At 35.7% G+C, this 17,500-nt stretch overlaps 1 protein-coding gene, 2 non-coding genes and 1 pseudogene across 3 annotated transcripts; all 4 read right to left on the bottom strand.

Annotated features, from left to right (window-relative positions):
* Positions 1–4,578: 4,578 nt before the first annotated feature.
* Positions 4,579–4,969, bottom strand: LOC138858047 (uncharacterized; the record flags this gene model as incomplete). The annotated part of the gene is made up of 1 exon (XM_070112519.1): positions 4,579–4,969. A coding segment is annotated over exon 1 (391 nt), but the record flags the coding sequence as incomplete, so codon positions are not given.
* Positions 4,970–5,815: 846 nt separating this feature from the next.
* On the bottom strand, positions 5,816–8,588 carry LOC138858243 (large subunit ribosomal RNA; annotated as a pseudogene).
* Positions 8,589–9,090: 502 nt separating this feature from the next.
* On the bottom strand, positions 9,091–9,269 carry LOC138858227 (5.8S ribosomal RNA). The gene has a single exon (XR_011397422.1). It is a non-coding gene; the product is annotated as a 5.8S ribosomal RNA (ribosomal RNA).
* Positions 9,270–9,893: 624 nt separating this feature from the next.
* Positions 9,894–11,883, bottom strand: LOC138858230 (small subunit ribosomal RNA). The gene has a single exon (XR_011397425.1). It is a non-coding gene; the product is annotated as a small subunit ribosomal RNA (ribosomal RNA).
* Between the last annotated feature and the right edge of the window lie 5,617 nt (positions 11,884–17,500).

The following is a 17,500-nucleotide window of genomic DNA, read 5'->3' on the forward strand; positions in this document are numbered from 1 at the left end:
AAGCACAGCGTATCAATACAATGCGTTGATCAGCGCCCCAAAAATGCTAGGCATTTTTCAGTACCGATTGGTAGTGTGGAATGGACACACTACACACCTTGGTAAGGTTCGAGGCCTATCTAAAACCTCTGCCGTACTTTGGGTCCGGCACCCGGTTGCAATGCAACTCCACATTGAACTGACAAAACGTCAGTTCTTCCCGCATTTGGGTATAAACCACAACCACCACGATACTCCCCGAAGGGCCAGTCCGCACGAGCAGGTTGGAGCGAACTCCAAGGGCCCCTGCTCCCCGTGGTACCAGAATTAAGTCTCCGGTCAGACCTCGTAGCCGAAGCTACTACCAGTTGAGCCTCCATACAGCTCTGGACTGGTAACCAAGGGTTGAACCCCATACGCACATTACACTCACACACCTTTCACACAAGAAGCTAACCCTAACTCACAGTTAAACGCCTCCGCCGCCTAAACAATTCACGCGCAAACGACCCTAACTGTTCGGCATTCCGACTAGTGGAGATCACACCGCTAACATCTAACCGTCCATCAGTCCAGCTAATCCCCATACCCCCTAGATCCCTAAGGTCCGAGTACATTGGGCACTCCGCGATCAAGTGAACCCAGTCTTCACGACGCGCCCCACACAAACACCCCGACCTATCAGAAAGGTGCCTCTGATGCAAAAATGCATTCAGAGGCCCATGCCCCGTTAACAAAAAACCCAGACTCAGACAAAATCTGAAGTCTGGGTTACCCTCAACGAACCTAACATCCCGGATGTACTCATAAGTCACCCGACCGTTAGGACTATTGTCCCAACGGTCTTGCCAGCTACTCCTAACCCTATCATCTAGAAGCCTCTTGCTCCCTAGAAATCCCTCCCTCTCCACATCATCATCGGAAATCCAATCATTCCGCAGCAATGACACACTCAAGCCCCTTCTTAACCTGAATGCAACAGCTCGCTGTACAACAATCAGGTCAAGAGGGGGTGCACCTAGTAAAACCTGCATCGCATCCGTTGAAACGGTGCGACATACAGGCAAACATGCAAGCATCATGCAACGTTGCACCGAGAGGAGTTTTCGGCGACCAGAGACCGTCATCGCTGATTCCCACCATATTGCGGCTCCATAAGTGGCACAAGCCACAAATAGACCACGGTATATGGTGCGAACAGCACGGCGTCCAAGGCCCCAATCGCTCCTCAAGATGCGTCGCACTTTGCCTACGACCGCCTGCAGTCGCTCCTTCAGAATCGCTAAGTGTGGAGTAAAGCACATTCTTTCACTCATGGTCAGCCCCAGGTATTTGACTTGCGTCACATACCTGATGCTGACCCCATTCACCTTGACAATCGGTGGACGAACCGGCGACAATCTGCCCTTAAGCAGCATTGTCACCGTTTTGTCCATCGATATGTCTACCCCCACACCTAAACCCCAACTATTTACAATTTCTAAAAATTGTCCTCCCGCCCGCTCTAACTCAAATCGCGATCGACCTTCAACCAGAAGGAGAAGGTCGTCCGCATACGCACAACATTTACAGAGGGGTTCGAGCTGTCCAAGCAGAGAGTCCATCATGAGGTTCCAAATATATGGACCGCAGATGGATCCCTGCGGGCAGCCACGAACCACTCCGATCTCCACACTCCCATTCATTCCGACTAGAGAGGCTTTTCTGTCCGAAAAGTAACTCCGCCAAAGAGTAATTTCCGGACAGCCAAGCTCCTCCAGCCGTTGCAACACTCGATCCCAGCTTAGGTAATCAAATGCCCCCTTGAAGTCAACAAATATGCCAAGGACATATTTGTTGACATTCTCCCTAACAGCACCCTGAACGTAGAACCACGCATCCTCTACACTGCGTCCTTTCCTGAACCCATACTGTCTATCCGACCACATACCCCGCGTTAGCTCCTGAAGCCGTTCCACCATAACTCTTTCCAGCACTTTTCCAAGTACTGGAAGGAGACTGATGCCCCGATAAGAGCGAGGATCACTCCTGATCTTATCAGGGGACTTCAGGAGAGGTACAACCCTAGCAATTTTCCACTCGCGTGGAAAATAACCCTCCCACACGCACTTATCATAAATGGCCTCCAAGTATTCAGGAATGAACTTCCACAAGCTTTTACACATCTCTCCGTTCAAACCATCAAAACCTGGGGACCGTTTAGACCTGACCAGGCCAAAGGCGTACCCCAACTCTCCATCATCTAATGGAGGGACAGGTACCTCTTGTGCTTGAGGTACCTGAACCTCCGCCCTAGGAAAGAACGCTCCTAACAAAGCCCCCGCACACTCTCTCCACGTTGATAACACAGTGTCACCAACGCGAAGAGAGGTGATATCCTCCCTCTTACGACCCCGGCAGATCCTATAGACCTGACCCCACGGGTCGTCCCTATTTTCCCTTACAAAATTCCTCCACTCCTGCTCTTTAATTTTAATCAACATCTCCTTGTATTCCCTAACCGCACAACTAAATTCATGCCTAAGCTGGGACAACCTGTCAGAATTGGACCGCCGAGCGCGTTGAAACTTTCGCCTCAATCGCCTGACAGTCCTCCTCTTCAAGGTTAGCTCATGCGTCCACCACCTAATTTTCCTAACCATTAAACTTTCACACTTTCTAAGTACCCTATCATTTACCCCCCACACTACCTCATAAAGACGAGCAATCTGCTCATCAACCCCCAAATCCTCAAACGCTCTAAGCGGTATACCCAATACCGCTTCCCTGACAGATCGTCCATATTGGTTCCAGTCGATACCAGAGGTACGCCATCGCCGCAATGGACTCTCATACAGCGAGGGAGGGGATTTAGGAGTAACCATAATTTGGATCAAATTATGATCACTCAATCCCCACCCTCCCTTAACCTCCCATCTAGCTACGAACGCCCTATCTGCTGCCTGATTCATAAGCGTCACGTCAATGTCACTCACGCCCCCAGGCCCATCAAACGTGTACCATTCACTCGGCTCATTCACAATGTGGAGGTTTTTAGCCACCACCCATTCACTTAATGCCTCGCCTCGACTGTGGCTTTGATATCCAGACGAATGCCGGGATACCTTACTAAACCACATCGAAGACGAGGCATTCGCATCCAGCCCTAGGATAAATGGGCTACTACTCGCAAGTAGTAGTAGCTTATCCATGTAGCCCAGGTAGGGCTCTAGGGGCTCGCTAAATTTGCAGTACAAACTAGCTACAATCAGCCTACCGAACTCCCCCTCTATCGCGACACATACACCCAGTTGTGAGGAATCCACAACTACGCAATCGTAGTTGGGATCACTCACAACAATTGCAGCATTAGCCCCAAGGTCCGTGAAGACCTTGAAACTACCAGGAAGACCCCGAACCACACCATTGGTGGCGTAGGGCTCCTGGAGTAAGGCAATGCCGCACCTCCCCTCAGCCATACACCCCCCCAATTCACACATTACGGCATACGCCCCCTGGCAGTTTAACTGTATAATCCCCCCCATCAGTGTCTGGCGAGGGCGCGCTCAACAATGCCACAGTATATCGGGCAGACAGCGGACATCATAAGATGCCCAGCTGGTCTACCCTTGAATGCGCAGTTGCGGCAATGGAGTGCATTGACGCAACTGGCAGCTCTGTGGCCTTCTTGACCGCACCTCCGGCAGACATCTGATTTGGCCCTACACACAGCCACTCTATGGTCGAAACTCATACACCGGAAGCAGCCAGCAACGGGGCTATCCGGTCGCACCCGGAAGGAGAACCACTTGATGTAGCACCTACCTGCCTCCAAGAGGGCGGACATCATTTTGTCCGTACCCTCAAGGACGACATTGGTGCTACCATCAGGGGCCACCTTCCAGGGACGACTGACCATCCTCACGTCTGACCTCAGGGACGCCGGGCTGAAATCCTGAAGGTTCAGCCGGAGTAACTCTTCCATGAACTCGTCATGGGAGATCTCCGTGTGAACCCCCTGGACCACAACCCGGGGACCCAACTTCCGGTTGACAGTCACGTCCAACCCCACCTCCCCGAATTTCGCGTTAGTCGCCACTTTCTCCCTCTCTAAAACAGAGGGAGTGCGGATAACCGCCCCACCACCCTTAATAGGCCTAACTTCGTGAATCCTTACCCCCAGGGAAGGACCCACCTCCTTAACTACTTTCTGTATGACTTCCTTAGAGGAAGTTGCGGGCCCCTTACTCCTGACCACAACAGACCAGGTCTCAACAGCCTTCGGCGCCACCGGTGCAATCGCCTTCAGTACAGGTGCTGGGGGCGGAGGCATCGGTGCCGATGGAGCCGGCATTGACCTGCTCGGTGGCGAGGAGTGTCCCCCACAGCCTCCTCTAAGGGCGTCAACTTGACCACGAAGATGGGCATTCTCGGTTACTACCGTCATCAGAAGTGCCTCGTACTTCGAGGCAAGCTCCATCAGCCCCTTCGCGGTCCCTATGGCGAAATTTTCGGCCCCAAAAACCACTTCGCTAAGCTCAGCCGAAATTTTCTTTATAGCCGCGACATGGCTAACCGCACCACCCCCGACAAAAATCGCGCTCCCTTTAGCAGCGTCACCTCTGCCCACACTACCCTTACTCGCGCTCGCCTTCTTTGCGCCCGTTTTTGTCGCGCCCTCGTCACCACGCACGAGACCAACTTCTGCAGTGCCCGATTTCTGCGCGCCCACATAAGCGCTCGTAACACGCACTTCGCCCTCGCCCGACTTTGCGGGGTGAACAGCCGCTTTTTCAGCGGTGTCACCTTTACCGCATCCGCTACAACTACCGCTCCCGCCCTCTTCACCCCCCGTTTCACCCGCAGACCCCAAACGCGCCTTCTGCCGAGGCGGGGACCTTACCGGTGGCCCCACCATCTCGTCTCCCGAAGTGTCGACCGTAATGGTTGATGGCCCCGACTCTTCGCTCCCAGCGAGGGACTTAACCCTCCTCCTCCGTGGTGGAGGCATCTCTACCTTCGGACTTCGCCTTTCGGTAGGCTGATCCGCCAAGCGTACCACTGACGCAGATGGGACTCGTTCAAACAAGACCCCGAAACAGCCGCTCGCCACGTACGTGCGACTGAACGCGCTGAAAAAAGTGTCGCAAGCGCAGACCCGCTCTGTAGCAGCGACGACCCAAGCGGACGATTAAAGCGTTCTCGCAAGGGTACAGCCCACAACTCCAACCAAATGGTCTGGACAAAGGTCACTCAAATGACCGCCGGACGGAACAAGTCCCCGTAACGGTTGCGAGTCGACCGATGTGGCGCTGAACCGAATCGATCCGTGGGCTAAACGCACACTACTACGACCGTTTGTCTGCACAGGATTCACTGTCTCCAACACTGGGACAGCCGCCGGTACCTATTGAGCAATCCTGCTCAGGACTTGCTGACACTGACCAACTGAACGCCAGATGCCCAACACAGCACTCCAAACAAGCAGTCCAGCCGGCAAACAATGCCAACAACACAGCACTAAACTGGAACTGTACGGAGAGTCCCACAACAACAACAACCACGTTGCGGTAGTACCTAAAGGTACAGTACACAATATTAAAAATATGTACTTACCGCTACTTAATATGCCCACGCCAAAAATTTCCCAAAAACGCGCAATTCGTGCCCTAGCACGAAAAACCACACACGCGGTCCCGTAACCGAGCAAAAACAATTTCCAGCGAATACCCGCACAAAACGAAATTCCACGGAAATCGCAACAACAATTTTCACACCCGCCAAGCAACGGTGCCAACTCACTCGCGTAAACAAATACCGCACAAAAGAGAATCGAAAAAATCACTAATTAATCGCAACGATGCGCACGCACGTCTATTCGCGTCGGAATCCAAACAACGAATGAGTAGATAGGGACAGAGGGAATCTCGTTAATCCATTCATGCGCGTCACTAATTAGATGACGAGGCATTTGGCTACCTTAAGAGAGTCATAGTTACTCCCGCCGTTTACCCGCGCTTACTTGAATTTCTTCACTTTGACATTCAGAGCACTGGGCAGAAATCACATTGTGTCAACACCCGTTAGGGCCATCACAATGCTTTGTTTTAATTAGACAGTCGGATTCCCCAAGTCCGTGCCAGTTCTGAATTGATTGTTAATTGATAATCGTTATAATTTAAAAAGTATCTATACAATAATAAATCCTTTAGAAATTTTAGCAAGAAAGTTCCACAATTGGCTACGTAACTACTATCCGGGGAACAAGAATCGAAATTCTCTATTTACCCAGAACGAGTACATAAACCATGGTATTGCTTCCCAATCAAGCCCGACTATCTCAATCTTCAGAGCCAATCCTTATCCCGAAGTTACGGATCTAATTTGCCGACTTCCCTTACCTACATTATTCTATCGACTAGAGACTCTTCACCTTGGAGACCAGCTGCGGATATTGGTACGGCCTGTTGAGAAGTTTGCGTAACCCCACCATAAATTTTCAAGGTCCGAGGAGAAAATATCGACACAACAGTAAATGTCATGCTCTTCTAGTCCATCTACCATATCTCTCTTCGAAAGACTTCCATGGTAGTACGACTATAAAACAGAAAAGAAAACTCTTCCGATACCTCTCGACGGCTTCTTTATGGTCGTTCCTGTTGCCAGGATGAGCACAAGGCCCATTTTTAATAACAAACGGATACTCAACAGGTTACGGAATTGGAACCGTATTCCCTTTCGTTCAAAATTATTCAAGTGTTTAATTACTATGGAATAAAAATTCATTCATTTCATTTCATTAAAACTTGAAAATTTTCGGCTTTCGCCTTGAACTTAGGACCGACTAACTCGTGATCAACCACTGTTCACACGAAACCCTTCTCCACTTCAGTCCTCCAAGGTCTCATTCGATTATTTGCTACTACCACCAAGATCTGTACCAATAGCGGCTCCATGCAGGCTTACGCCAAACACTTCTAAGCACACCATTGTACCCTCCTACTCACTAAAGTTTCAAAATTTATAATCCAACCGAAATTGTATTATAAATCATGTACTTTAGCGGTAATGTATAGGTATACAACTTAAGCGCCATCCATTTTAAGGGCTAGTTGCTTCGGCAGGTGAGTTGTTACACACTCCTTAGCGGATTACGACTTCCATGTCCACCGTCCTGCTGTTTTAAGCAACCAACGCCTTTCATGGTATCTGCATGAGTTGTTAATTTAGGCACCGTAACATTACGTTTGGTTCATCCCACAGCGCCAGTTCTGCTTACCAAAAGTGGCCCACTGGGCACATTATATCATAACCTCAACCTTCATATCAAGAAAGGTGAGGTTCTTACCCATTTAAAGTTTGAGAATAGGTTAAGGTCGTTTCGACCCTAAGGCCTCTAATCATTCGCTTTACCAGATAAGATTATTTTACATAATTTTTAAATGCACCAGCTATCCTGAGGGAAACTTCGGAGGGAACCAGCTACTAGATGGTTCGATTGGTCTTTCGCCCCTATACTCAATTCTGACAATCGATTTGCACGTCAGAACTGTTTCGGTCTTCCATCAGGGTTTCCCCTGACTTCAACCTGATCAAGTATAGTTCACCATCTTTCGGGTCACAGCATATATGCTCAAGGTACGCTCCAGTTAGAGGTATAAATAATAATAAATTATCATTATACATAACTATATGGAACGCCCCGGGATTGAATTAATAATGTAATACATTAAAAATTAATCCCATTATTAATACAGTTAAGTTAATTTCGCCATTAGGTTTAATATAACCCAATGACTTGCACATATGTTAGACTCCTTGGTCCGTGTTTCAAGACGGGTCCCGAAGGTATCCTGAATCTTTCGCATTGTTAATCATATAAATGCATACAATTAATATTAAAATCAATGATAATAATATTATTGTAAAATTCAAAAGAATTTTAGCATTATATATAATAAAATCTATCAACACTTTATCAAATCATCAGTAATTATTCTATGTTAATAAGCTAAAAGCAAATTAATTTGAATAAACTTAAAAACCAATGATCTTTTGATAAATATTTTATTATGTTAATAGATTACAATGTCCTTATATGAAAAAAATGCACACTATTACTATAATATTTAAAATTAAATACTACAGTTATAATGATGAATTTTTCATAATGGATATTCAGGTTCATCGGGCTTAACCTCTAAGCAGTTTCACGTACTATTTAACTCTCTATTCAGAGTTCTTTTCAACTTTCCCTCACGGTACTTGTTTACTATCGGTCTCATGGTTATATTTAGTTTTAGATGGAGTTTACCACCCACTTAGTGCTGCACTATCAAGCAACACGACTCTTTGGAAATATCTTTCTAGTAATCATTAACGTTATACGGGCCTGGCACCCTCTATGGGTAAATGGCCTCATTTAAGAAGGACTTAAATCGTTAATTTCTCATACTAGATATTAAGATATTCCATACACTGCATCTCACATTTGCCATATAGACAAAGTGACTTAGTGCTGAACTATTTTCTTTTCGCTCGCCGCTACTAAGAAAATCCTTGTTAGTTTCTTTTCCTCCCCTCATTAATATGCTTAAATTCAGGGGGTAGTCCCATATGAGTTGAGGTTGTATAAAATATATTTTAGATTGATTTGTTTATTTTTATTTAATTTTTTTGCTATTTGCTATTTTAAAGAAATATATTTTTATATCTTGATTACTCAATATTATTCAATCTTTTCATCCCTTTTTAAAATTCATAATATAATAATTAATAAAATTAACAACATTATTCCTCCACATATCATATATTTTTTTTTATTATAAATTTTTCTCAATACAATAGAGTGAATTAATTCTAGAATAAAAATTTATTTTATGCTAGACATTCCTCTTATGTATTATTTAATATAATTTAAATAATGTTGAAAATTTTTTCTTTTATGGGAATACTAAGATTCTCATTTATCATAAATTTTCGTTCAAATATGAGGTATTCAAGAATATATTTTCTATATTTCTTTTTATGCTATTAATATTATGGATTGAAAAATACAATCCAATAATATGCCATATGCTTAAATTCTATTAATTGACTAAAAGAATAAGCAACTAATTTAGCATAGTCTTACAACCCTCAACCATATGTAGTCCAAGCAGCACTTTAAAATTAATTAAAGTACATAACAGCATGGACCGCAATATGCGTTCAAAATGTCGATGTTCATGTGTCCTGCAGTTCACACGATGACGCACAGTTTGCTGCGTTCTTCATCGACCCATGAGCCGAGTGATCCACCGCTTAGAGTGATAATTTTTTTGTATTTTTTTAATTCAAAGTCAAAGAATTTTAATTTATTGAAAGTATTAATAATTAATCAATAATAAATTTTTAATACATAAGTTTAAAACATCTTTCAATAAATTGTAATTTTAAACCCAAACATTTGCAGCTGCGCATGTCTTAGGTCAACAAAAACAGTAATACCTTTTATATATTATTTTCTTCTCTATTTGTGCGTTTTCTTTTTTTAAATTTTTCAACATGTTTTTAATCACAAATAGAAAATACCATAAAAAAAAGGTATTACACACGTTAATGTGAACAAGTTAACTTATCATTTATAATATTTTATATAAATATCACAATTAAATATTATTTTCTATATAAATAATAAGTACAGCTATATGTTTAAAGGTTTTTTTATTGCGTTCAAATACAATGTATGCGAAGTTCACAATATAATATATATTGTCATAATGCATTACAAGGAGTTAAAAAAAAAAAAAAAACAGAAAAACATTCAAAACATTGTATAATTCAAAACATTTTGAATGAAAAGAACAAAAAGAAAACTTTTTTTTCTTTTTTATTCTTTTTTTTTATTTTGTTTTTATATAATTATTTTTTTTTCTTTTCGGATAGGAACACAATAATGATCCTTCCGCAGGTTCACCTACGGAAACCTTGTTACGACTTTTACTTCCTCTAAATAATCAAGTTCGGTCAACTTTTGCGAAACAACCGTGAAACACAAGGCGTCACAGTGATCACGTCCGGAGACCTCACTAAATAATTCAATCGGTAGTAGCGACGGGCGGTGTGTACAAAGGGCAGGGACGTAATCAATGCGAGTTAATGACTCACACTTACTGGGAATTCCAAGTTCATGTGAACAGTTTCAGTTCACAATCCCAAGCATGAAAGTGGTTCAGCGGTTTACCCGGACCTCTCGGTCTAGGAAATACACGTTGATACTTTCATTGTAGCGCGCGTGCAGCCCAGGACATCTAAGGGCATCACAGACCTGTTATTGCTCAATCTCGTTACTGCTAGACGCAATTTGTCCATTTAAGAAGCTAGTGTCCTTATAATGGGACAAACCAACAGGTACGACTCCACTTATATAAACACATTCAAACACTTGTACATTCAAGATGAACGCATGAATGAAGGCTATATAAGCTTCAACACCATAATCCTGAAAGCATCTATTTAATATATTTGAGTCTCGTTCGTTATCGGAATTAACCAGACAAATCACTCCACGAACTAAGAACGGCCATGCACCACCACCCATAGATTCGAGAAAGAGCTATCAATCTGTCTTACACGCTTATGTTCGGACCTGGTAAGTTTTCCCGTGTTGAGTCAAATTAAGCCGCAGGCTCCACTCCTGGTGGTGCCCTTCCGTCAATTCCTTTAAGTTTCAGCTTTGCAACCATACTTCCCCCGGAGCCCAAAAGCTTTGGTTTCCCGGGAAGCGACTGAGAGAGCCATAGTAGTAGCTACACCCAATTGCTAGCTGGCATCGTTTATGGTTAGAACTAGGGCGGTATCTGATCGCCTTCGAACCTCTAACTTTCGTTCTTGATTAATGAAAACATCTTTGGCAAATGCTTTCGCTTAAGTTAGTCTTACGACGGTCCAAGAATTTCACCTCTCGCGTCGTAATACTAATGCCCCCAAACTGCTTCTATTAATCATTACCTCTTGATCTAAAAACCAATGAAAGTAGAACAGAGGTCTTATTTCATTATTCCATGCACAAAATATTCAGGCATTTGGAGCCTGCTTTAAGCACTCTAATTTGTTCAAAGTAATTGTACCGGCCCACAACAACACTCGATGAAGAGCACTGAAGCAGGTTTAAATAGGAGGAATATATAAAAAATACATTGTATTAATTATATATAAGAACTCCACCGGTAATACGCTTACATACATAAGGTAATGTACATACCACAATTATAGTTGTACTACCCGTATGAAGCACAAATTCAACTACGAACGTTTTAACCGCAACAACTTTAATATACGCTATTGGAGCTGGAATTACCGCGGCTGCTGGCACCAGACTTGCCCTCCAATAGGTCCTTGTTAAAGGATTTAAAGTGTACTCATTCCAATTACAGGGCCTCGGATATGAGTCCTGTATTGTTATTTTTCGTCACTACCTCCCCGAACTGGGAGTGGGTAATTTACGCGCCTGCTGCCTTCCTTAGATGTGGTAGCCGTTTCTCAGGCTCCCTCTCCGGAATCGAACCCTGATTCCCCGTTACCCGTTGCAACCATGGTAGTCCTAGATACTACCATCAAAAGTTGATAGGGCAGACATTTGAAAGATCTGTCGTCGGTACGAGACCATACGATCTGCAAGTTATCTAGAGTTCAACCAATATAACGATCGAATAATCGCTTGGTTTTAGCCTAATAAAAGCACACGTTCCAAAAGGTCCGTGTTTATTTTGCATGTATTAGCTCTAGAATTACCACAGTTATCCAAGTAACTGTTAACGATCTATGGAACCATAACTGATATAATGAGCCTTTTGCGGTTTCACTTTTAATTTGTTTGTACTTAGACATGCATGGCTTAATCTTTGAGACAAGCATATAACTACTGGCAGGATCAACCAGAATAATATATATTTCTTTTTTATATAATATTTTTTATATTATATAAAAGTTTAAAATGATATTTTCTTATTTGAAAATTATACACAAATACACAAAACATAAAAACATTTACAATATACACAACAATTTTTCTATGTTTCTTTCTTTATTATATTTTTTTTCATTATATTTCATTTCTATTGTGTGATTTTGTAATGGATTTTTTTAATTTTTGTTTTGGTATCGTGAAAAGAATTTTCGTTCTCTATACATATTATTATTTAATTATTATGTAAGAACGATATTTCTTCTTATATTGGCAAAATTTTCAAATAATATCATTCTATACATTTTACTTTATTTCAATGCATATAGTAATATATATACCTTTTTTTAAGAGTATATACATTTTTTTCTTGATTTGAAATTAATAATTTCAAATTCTATTATATTTATTTCAATAATAAATATATGATAAAAAGTATTTTCGGGTGCAACACTTTAATATTTTATTTTATTTAAAAACCATCCTTTTACACATATATTTTATGAGTAAATATTAGAATAGCTCACAAATAAAACTAAAATATTGTTTAATATTTATTTCTACAATATGTTAGTATAGAATAATAGATTTTTTATGTTTTTGTATAAAACAAAATCTATTTCTATTTAAACTAACTGTAGGAAACCAGGAATAAAAAACGCTCATTATATACAATATGTTAGTACAGAATATAGAGTTTTGTATAAAACAAAATCTATTTCTATTTAAACTAACTGTATAAAAACCAGGAATAAAAAACGCTCATTATATACAATATGTTAGTACAGAATATAGAGTTTTGTATAAAACAAAATCTATTTCTATTTAAACTAACTGTATAAAAACCAGGAATAAAAAACGCTCATTATATACAATATGTTAGTACAGAATATAGAATTTTGTATAAAACAAAATCTATTTCTATTTAAACTAACTGTATAAAAACCAGGAATAAAAAACGCTATTATATACAATATGTTAGTACAGAATATAGAGTTTTGTATAAAACAAAATCTATTTCTATTTAAACTAACTGTATAAAAACCAGGAATAAAAAACGCTCATTATATACAATATGTTAGTACAGAATATAGAGTTTTGTATAAAACAAAATCTATTTCTATTTAAACTAACTGTATAAAAACCAGGAATAAAAAGGCACACAAAATCAACTTTCATTTTCATATTTACTTAAAAATACATATAAAGTAAAAAATATTTCCATATAAATACTAAGTAAATAAAGTCATACAAGTATGAAAATTTTCATACAAGTACTAAATACATAAATCATATAAGTATAGTAATATTCATACTTATAAGTATTTAAAAACAATTTCTTACTAATAAACTAACATAATGAATTCAAATATATAAAAGTATAATACATTTCCTAGCAGTAAAAAATTTTCATATAAGTACTAAATGTATAAAGTCTATGAAGTAATAAATTTTCATATAAGTACTATTTCAGTATATGTCAATTTGAGCAGATTTGTGCAAATTTGTTATAAATGTTCTCTCCCATGTTGACGTTACCAACCCGAAAATATATGGAAAAATTCTTTTAACCTATTTAAAATTTAAAAACTCATATATACGTGGGTAATTTATATCATTTTCAAATATCGTCATGGTCATAATACAACTAATAACATCAAAAGTATTTTTACAATCGATTTTTTTTTTAAATTTTTAACTTGTATGACTTCATATTTAATACTTATATGAAAATTTATTACTTCATAGACTTTATACATTTAATACTTATATGAAAATTTATTACTTCATAGACTTTATACATTTAATACTTATATGAAAATTCATTACTTCATAGACTTTATATTTTTTATACTTATATAAAAATTTATTACTTCATAGACTTTATATTTTACTTCATAGACTTTATACATTTAATACTCATATGAAAATTTATTACTTCATAGACTTTATATATTTACTACTTATATGAAAATTTATTACTTCATAGACTTTATACAATTAATACTTATATGAAAATTTATTACTTCATAGACTTTATACAATTAATACTTATATGAAAATTTATTACTTCATAGACTTTATACAATTAATACTTATATGAAAATTTATTACTTCATAGACTTTATACAATTAATACTTATATGAAAATTTATTACTTCATAGACTTTATACATTTAATACTTATATGAAAATTCATTACTTCATAGACTTTATATTTTTTATACTTATATAAAAATTTATTACTTCATAGACTTTATATTTTACTTCATAGACTTTATACATTTAATACTCATATGAAAATTTATTACTTCATAGACTTTATATATTTACTACTTATATGAAAATTTATTACTTCATAGACTTTATACAATTAATACTTATATGAAAATTTATTACTTCATAGACTTTATACAATTAATACTTATATGAAAATTTATTACTTCATAGACTTTATACAATTAATACTTATATGAAAATTTATTACTTCATAGATTTTATATATTTACTACTTATATGAAAATTTATTACTTCATAGACTTTATACAATTAATACTTATATGAAAATTTATTACTTCATAGACTTTATACAATTAATACTTATATGAAAATTTATTACTTCATAGACTTTATACAATTAATACTTATATGAAAATTTATTACTTCATAGACTTTATACAATTAATACTTATATGAAAATTTATTATTTCATAGACTTTATACAATTAATACTTATATGAAAATTTATTACTTCATAGACTTTATACAATTAATACTTATATGAAAATTTATTACTTCATAGACTTTATACAATTAATACTTATATGAAAATTTATTACTTCATAGACTTTATACAATTAATACTTATATGAAAATTTATTACTTCATAGACTTTATACAATTAATACTTATATGAAAATTTATTACTTCATAGACTTTATACAATTAATACTTATATGAAAATTTATTACTTCATAGACTTTATACAATTAATACTTATATGAAAATTTATTACTTCATAGACTTTATACAATTAATACTTATATGAAAATTTATTACTTCATAGACTTTATACAATTAATACTTATATGAAAATTTATTACTTCATAGACTTTATACAATTAATACTTATATGAAAATTTATTACTTCATAGACTTTATACAATTAATACTTATATGAAAATTTATTACTTCATAGACTTTATACAATTAATACTTATATGAAAATTTATTACTTCATAGACTTTATACATTTAATACTTATATGAAAATTCATTACTTCATAGACTTTATATTTTTTATACTTATATAAAAATTTATTACTTCATAGACTTTATATTTTACTTCATAGACTTTATACATTTAATACTTATATGAAAATTTATTACTTCATAGACTTTATATATTTACTACTTATATGAAAATTTATTACTTCATAGACTTTATACATTTAGTACTTATATGAAAATTTATTACTTCATAGACTTTATATTTTACTTCATAGACTTTATACATTTAATACTTATATGAAAATTTATTACTTCATAGACTTTATACAATTAATACTTATATGAAAATTTATTACTTCATAGACTTTATACAATTAATACTTATATGAAAATTTATTACTTCATAGACTTTATATATTTACTACTTATATGAAAATTTATTACTTCATAGACTTTATACATTTAGTACTTATATGAAAATTTATTACTTCATAGACTTTATGCAATTAATACTTATATGAAAATTTATTACTTCATAGACTTTATATATTTACTACTTATATGAAAATTTATTACTTCATAGACTTTATACATTTAGTACTTATATGAAAATTTATTACTTCATAGACTTTATACAATTAATACTTATATGAAAATTTATTACTTCATAGACTTTATACAATTAATACTTATATGAAAATTTATTACTTCATAGACTTTATACAATTAATACTTATATGAAAATTTATTACTTCATAGACTTTATATATTTACTACTTATATGAAAATTTATTACTTCATAGACTTTATACATTTAGTACTTATATGAAAATTTATTACTTCATAGACTTTATACAATTAATACTTATATGAAAATTTATTACTTCATAGACTTTATACAATTAATACTTATATGAAAATTTATTACTTCATAGACTTTATACAATTAATACTTATATGAAAATTTATTACTTCATAGACTTTATACATTTAATACTTATATGAAAATTTATTACTTCATAGACTTTATACAATTAATACTTATATGAAAATTCATTACTTCATAGACTTTATATTTTTTATACTTATATAAAAATTTATTACTTCATAGACTTTATATTTTACTTCATAGACTTTATACATTTAATACTTATATGAAAATTTATTACTTCATAGACTTTATATATTTACTACTTATATGAAAATTTATTACTTCATAGATTTTATACATTTAGTACTTATATGAAAATTTATTACTTCATAGACTTTATACAATTAATACTTATATGAAAATTTATTACTTCATAGACTTTATACAATTAATACTTATATGAAAATTTATTACTTCATAGACTTTATACAATTAATACTTATATGAAAATTTATTACTTCATAGACTTTATACAATTAATACTTATATGAAAATTTATTACTTCATAGACTTTATATATTTACTACTTATATGAAAATTTATTACTTCATAGACTTTATACATTTAGTACTTATATGAAAATTTATTACTTCATAGACTTTATGCAATTAATACTTATATGAAAATTTATTACTTCATAGACTTTATATATTTACTACTTATATGAAAATTTATTACTTCATAGACTTTATACATTTAATACTTATATGAAAATTCACTACTTCTTCATTTAATATTGCAAGCAAAGTATTTTGGTTAACATTTTTATTTTCATGTTATTAAAACACTTGATATACTATTATACCATATTGTATAATATGATTTTAATTCAATTACTTTATTACTTTGGTATATTAAATGATAGTCGTTTGATAACAATCCCAACATTTACCTTATTTTCAATAAATATTGAAAACAAAGTTTTATGCGTTCAAATTTTTATTTTCATGTTATGATTCTCTCAAACACTCATTAATATACCATATTGTATAATATGCTTTTATTTCAATTACTTTATTACTTTTGGTATATTAAATGATAGTCGTTTGATAACAATCCCAACACTTACCTTATTTTCAATAAATATTGAAAACAAAGTTTTATACGTTCAAATTTTTATTTTCATGTTATGATTCTCTCAAACACTCATTAATATACCATATTGTATAATATGCTTTAATTTCAATTACTTTATTACTTTTGGTATATTAAATGATAGTCGTTTGATAACAATCCCAACACTTACCTTATTTTCAATAAATATTGAAAACAAAGTTTTATGCGTTCAAATTTTTATTTTCATGTTATGATTCTCTCAAACACTCATTAATATACCATATTGTATAATATGCTTTAATTTCAATTACTTTATTACTTTTGGTATATTAAATGATAGTCGTTTGATAACAATCCCAACACTTACCTTATTTTCAA

This window comes from Bactrocera oleae, chromosome X (assembly GCF_042242935.1).
Source record: "Bactrocera oleae isolate idBacOlea1 chromosome X, idBacOlea1, whole genome shotgun sequence".
Taxonomy (NCBI): Eukaryota; Metazoa; Arthropoda; class Insecta; order Diptera; family Tephritidae; genus Bactrocera; species Bactrocera oleae.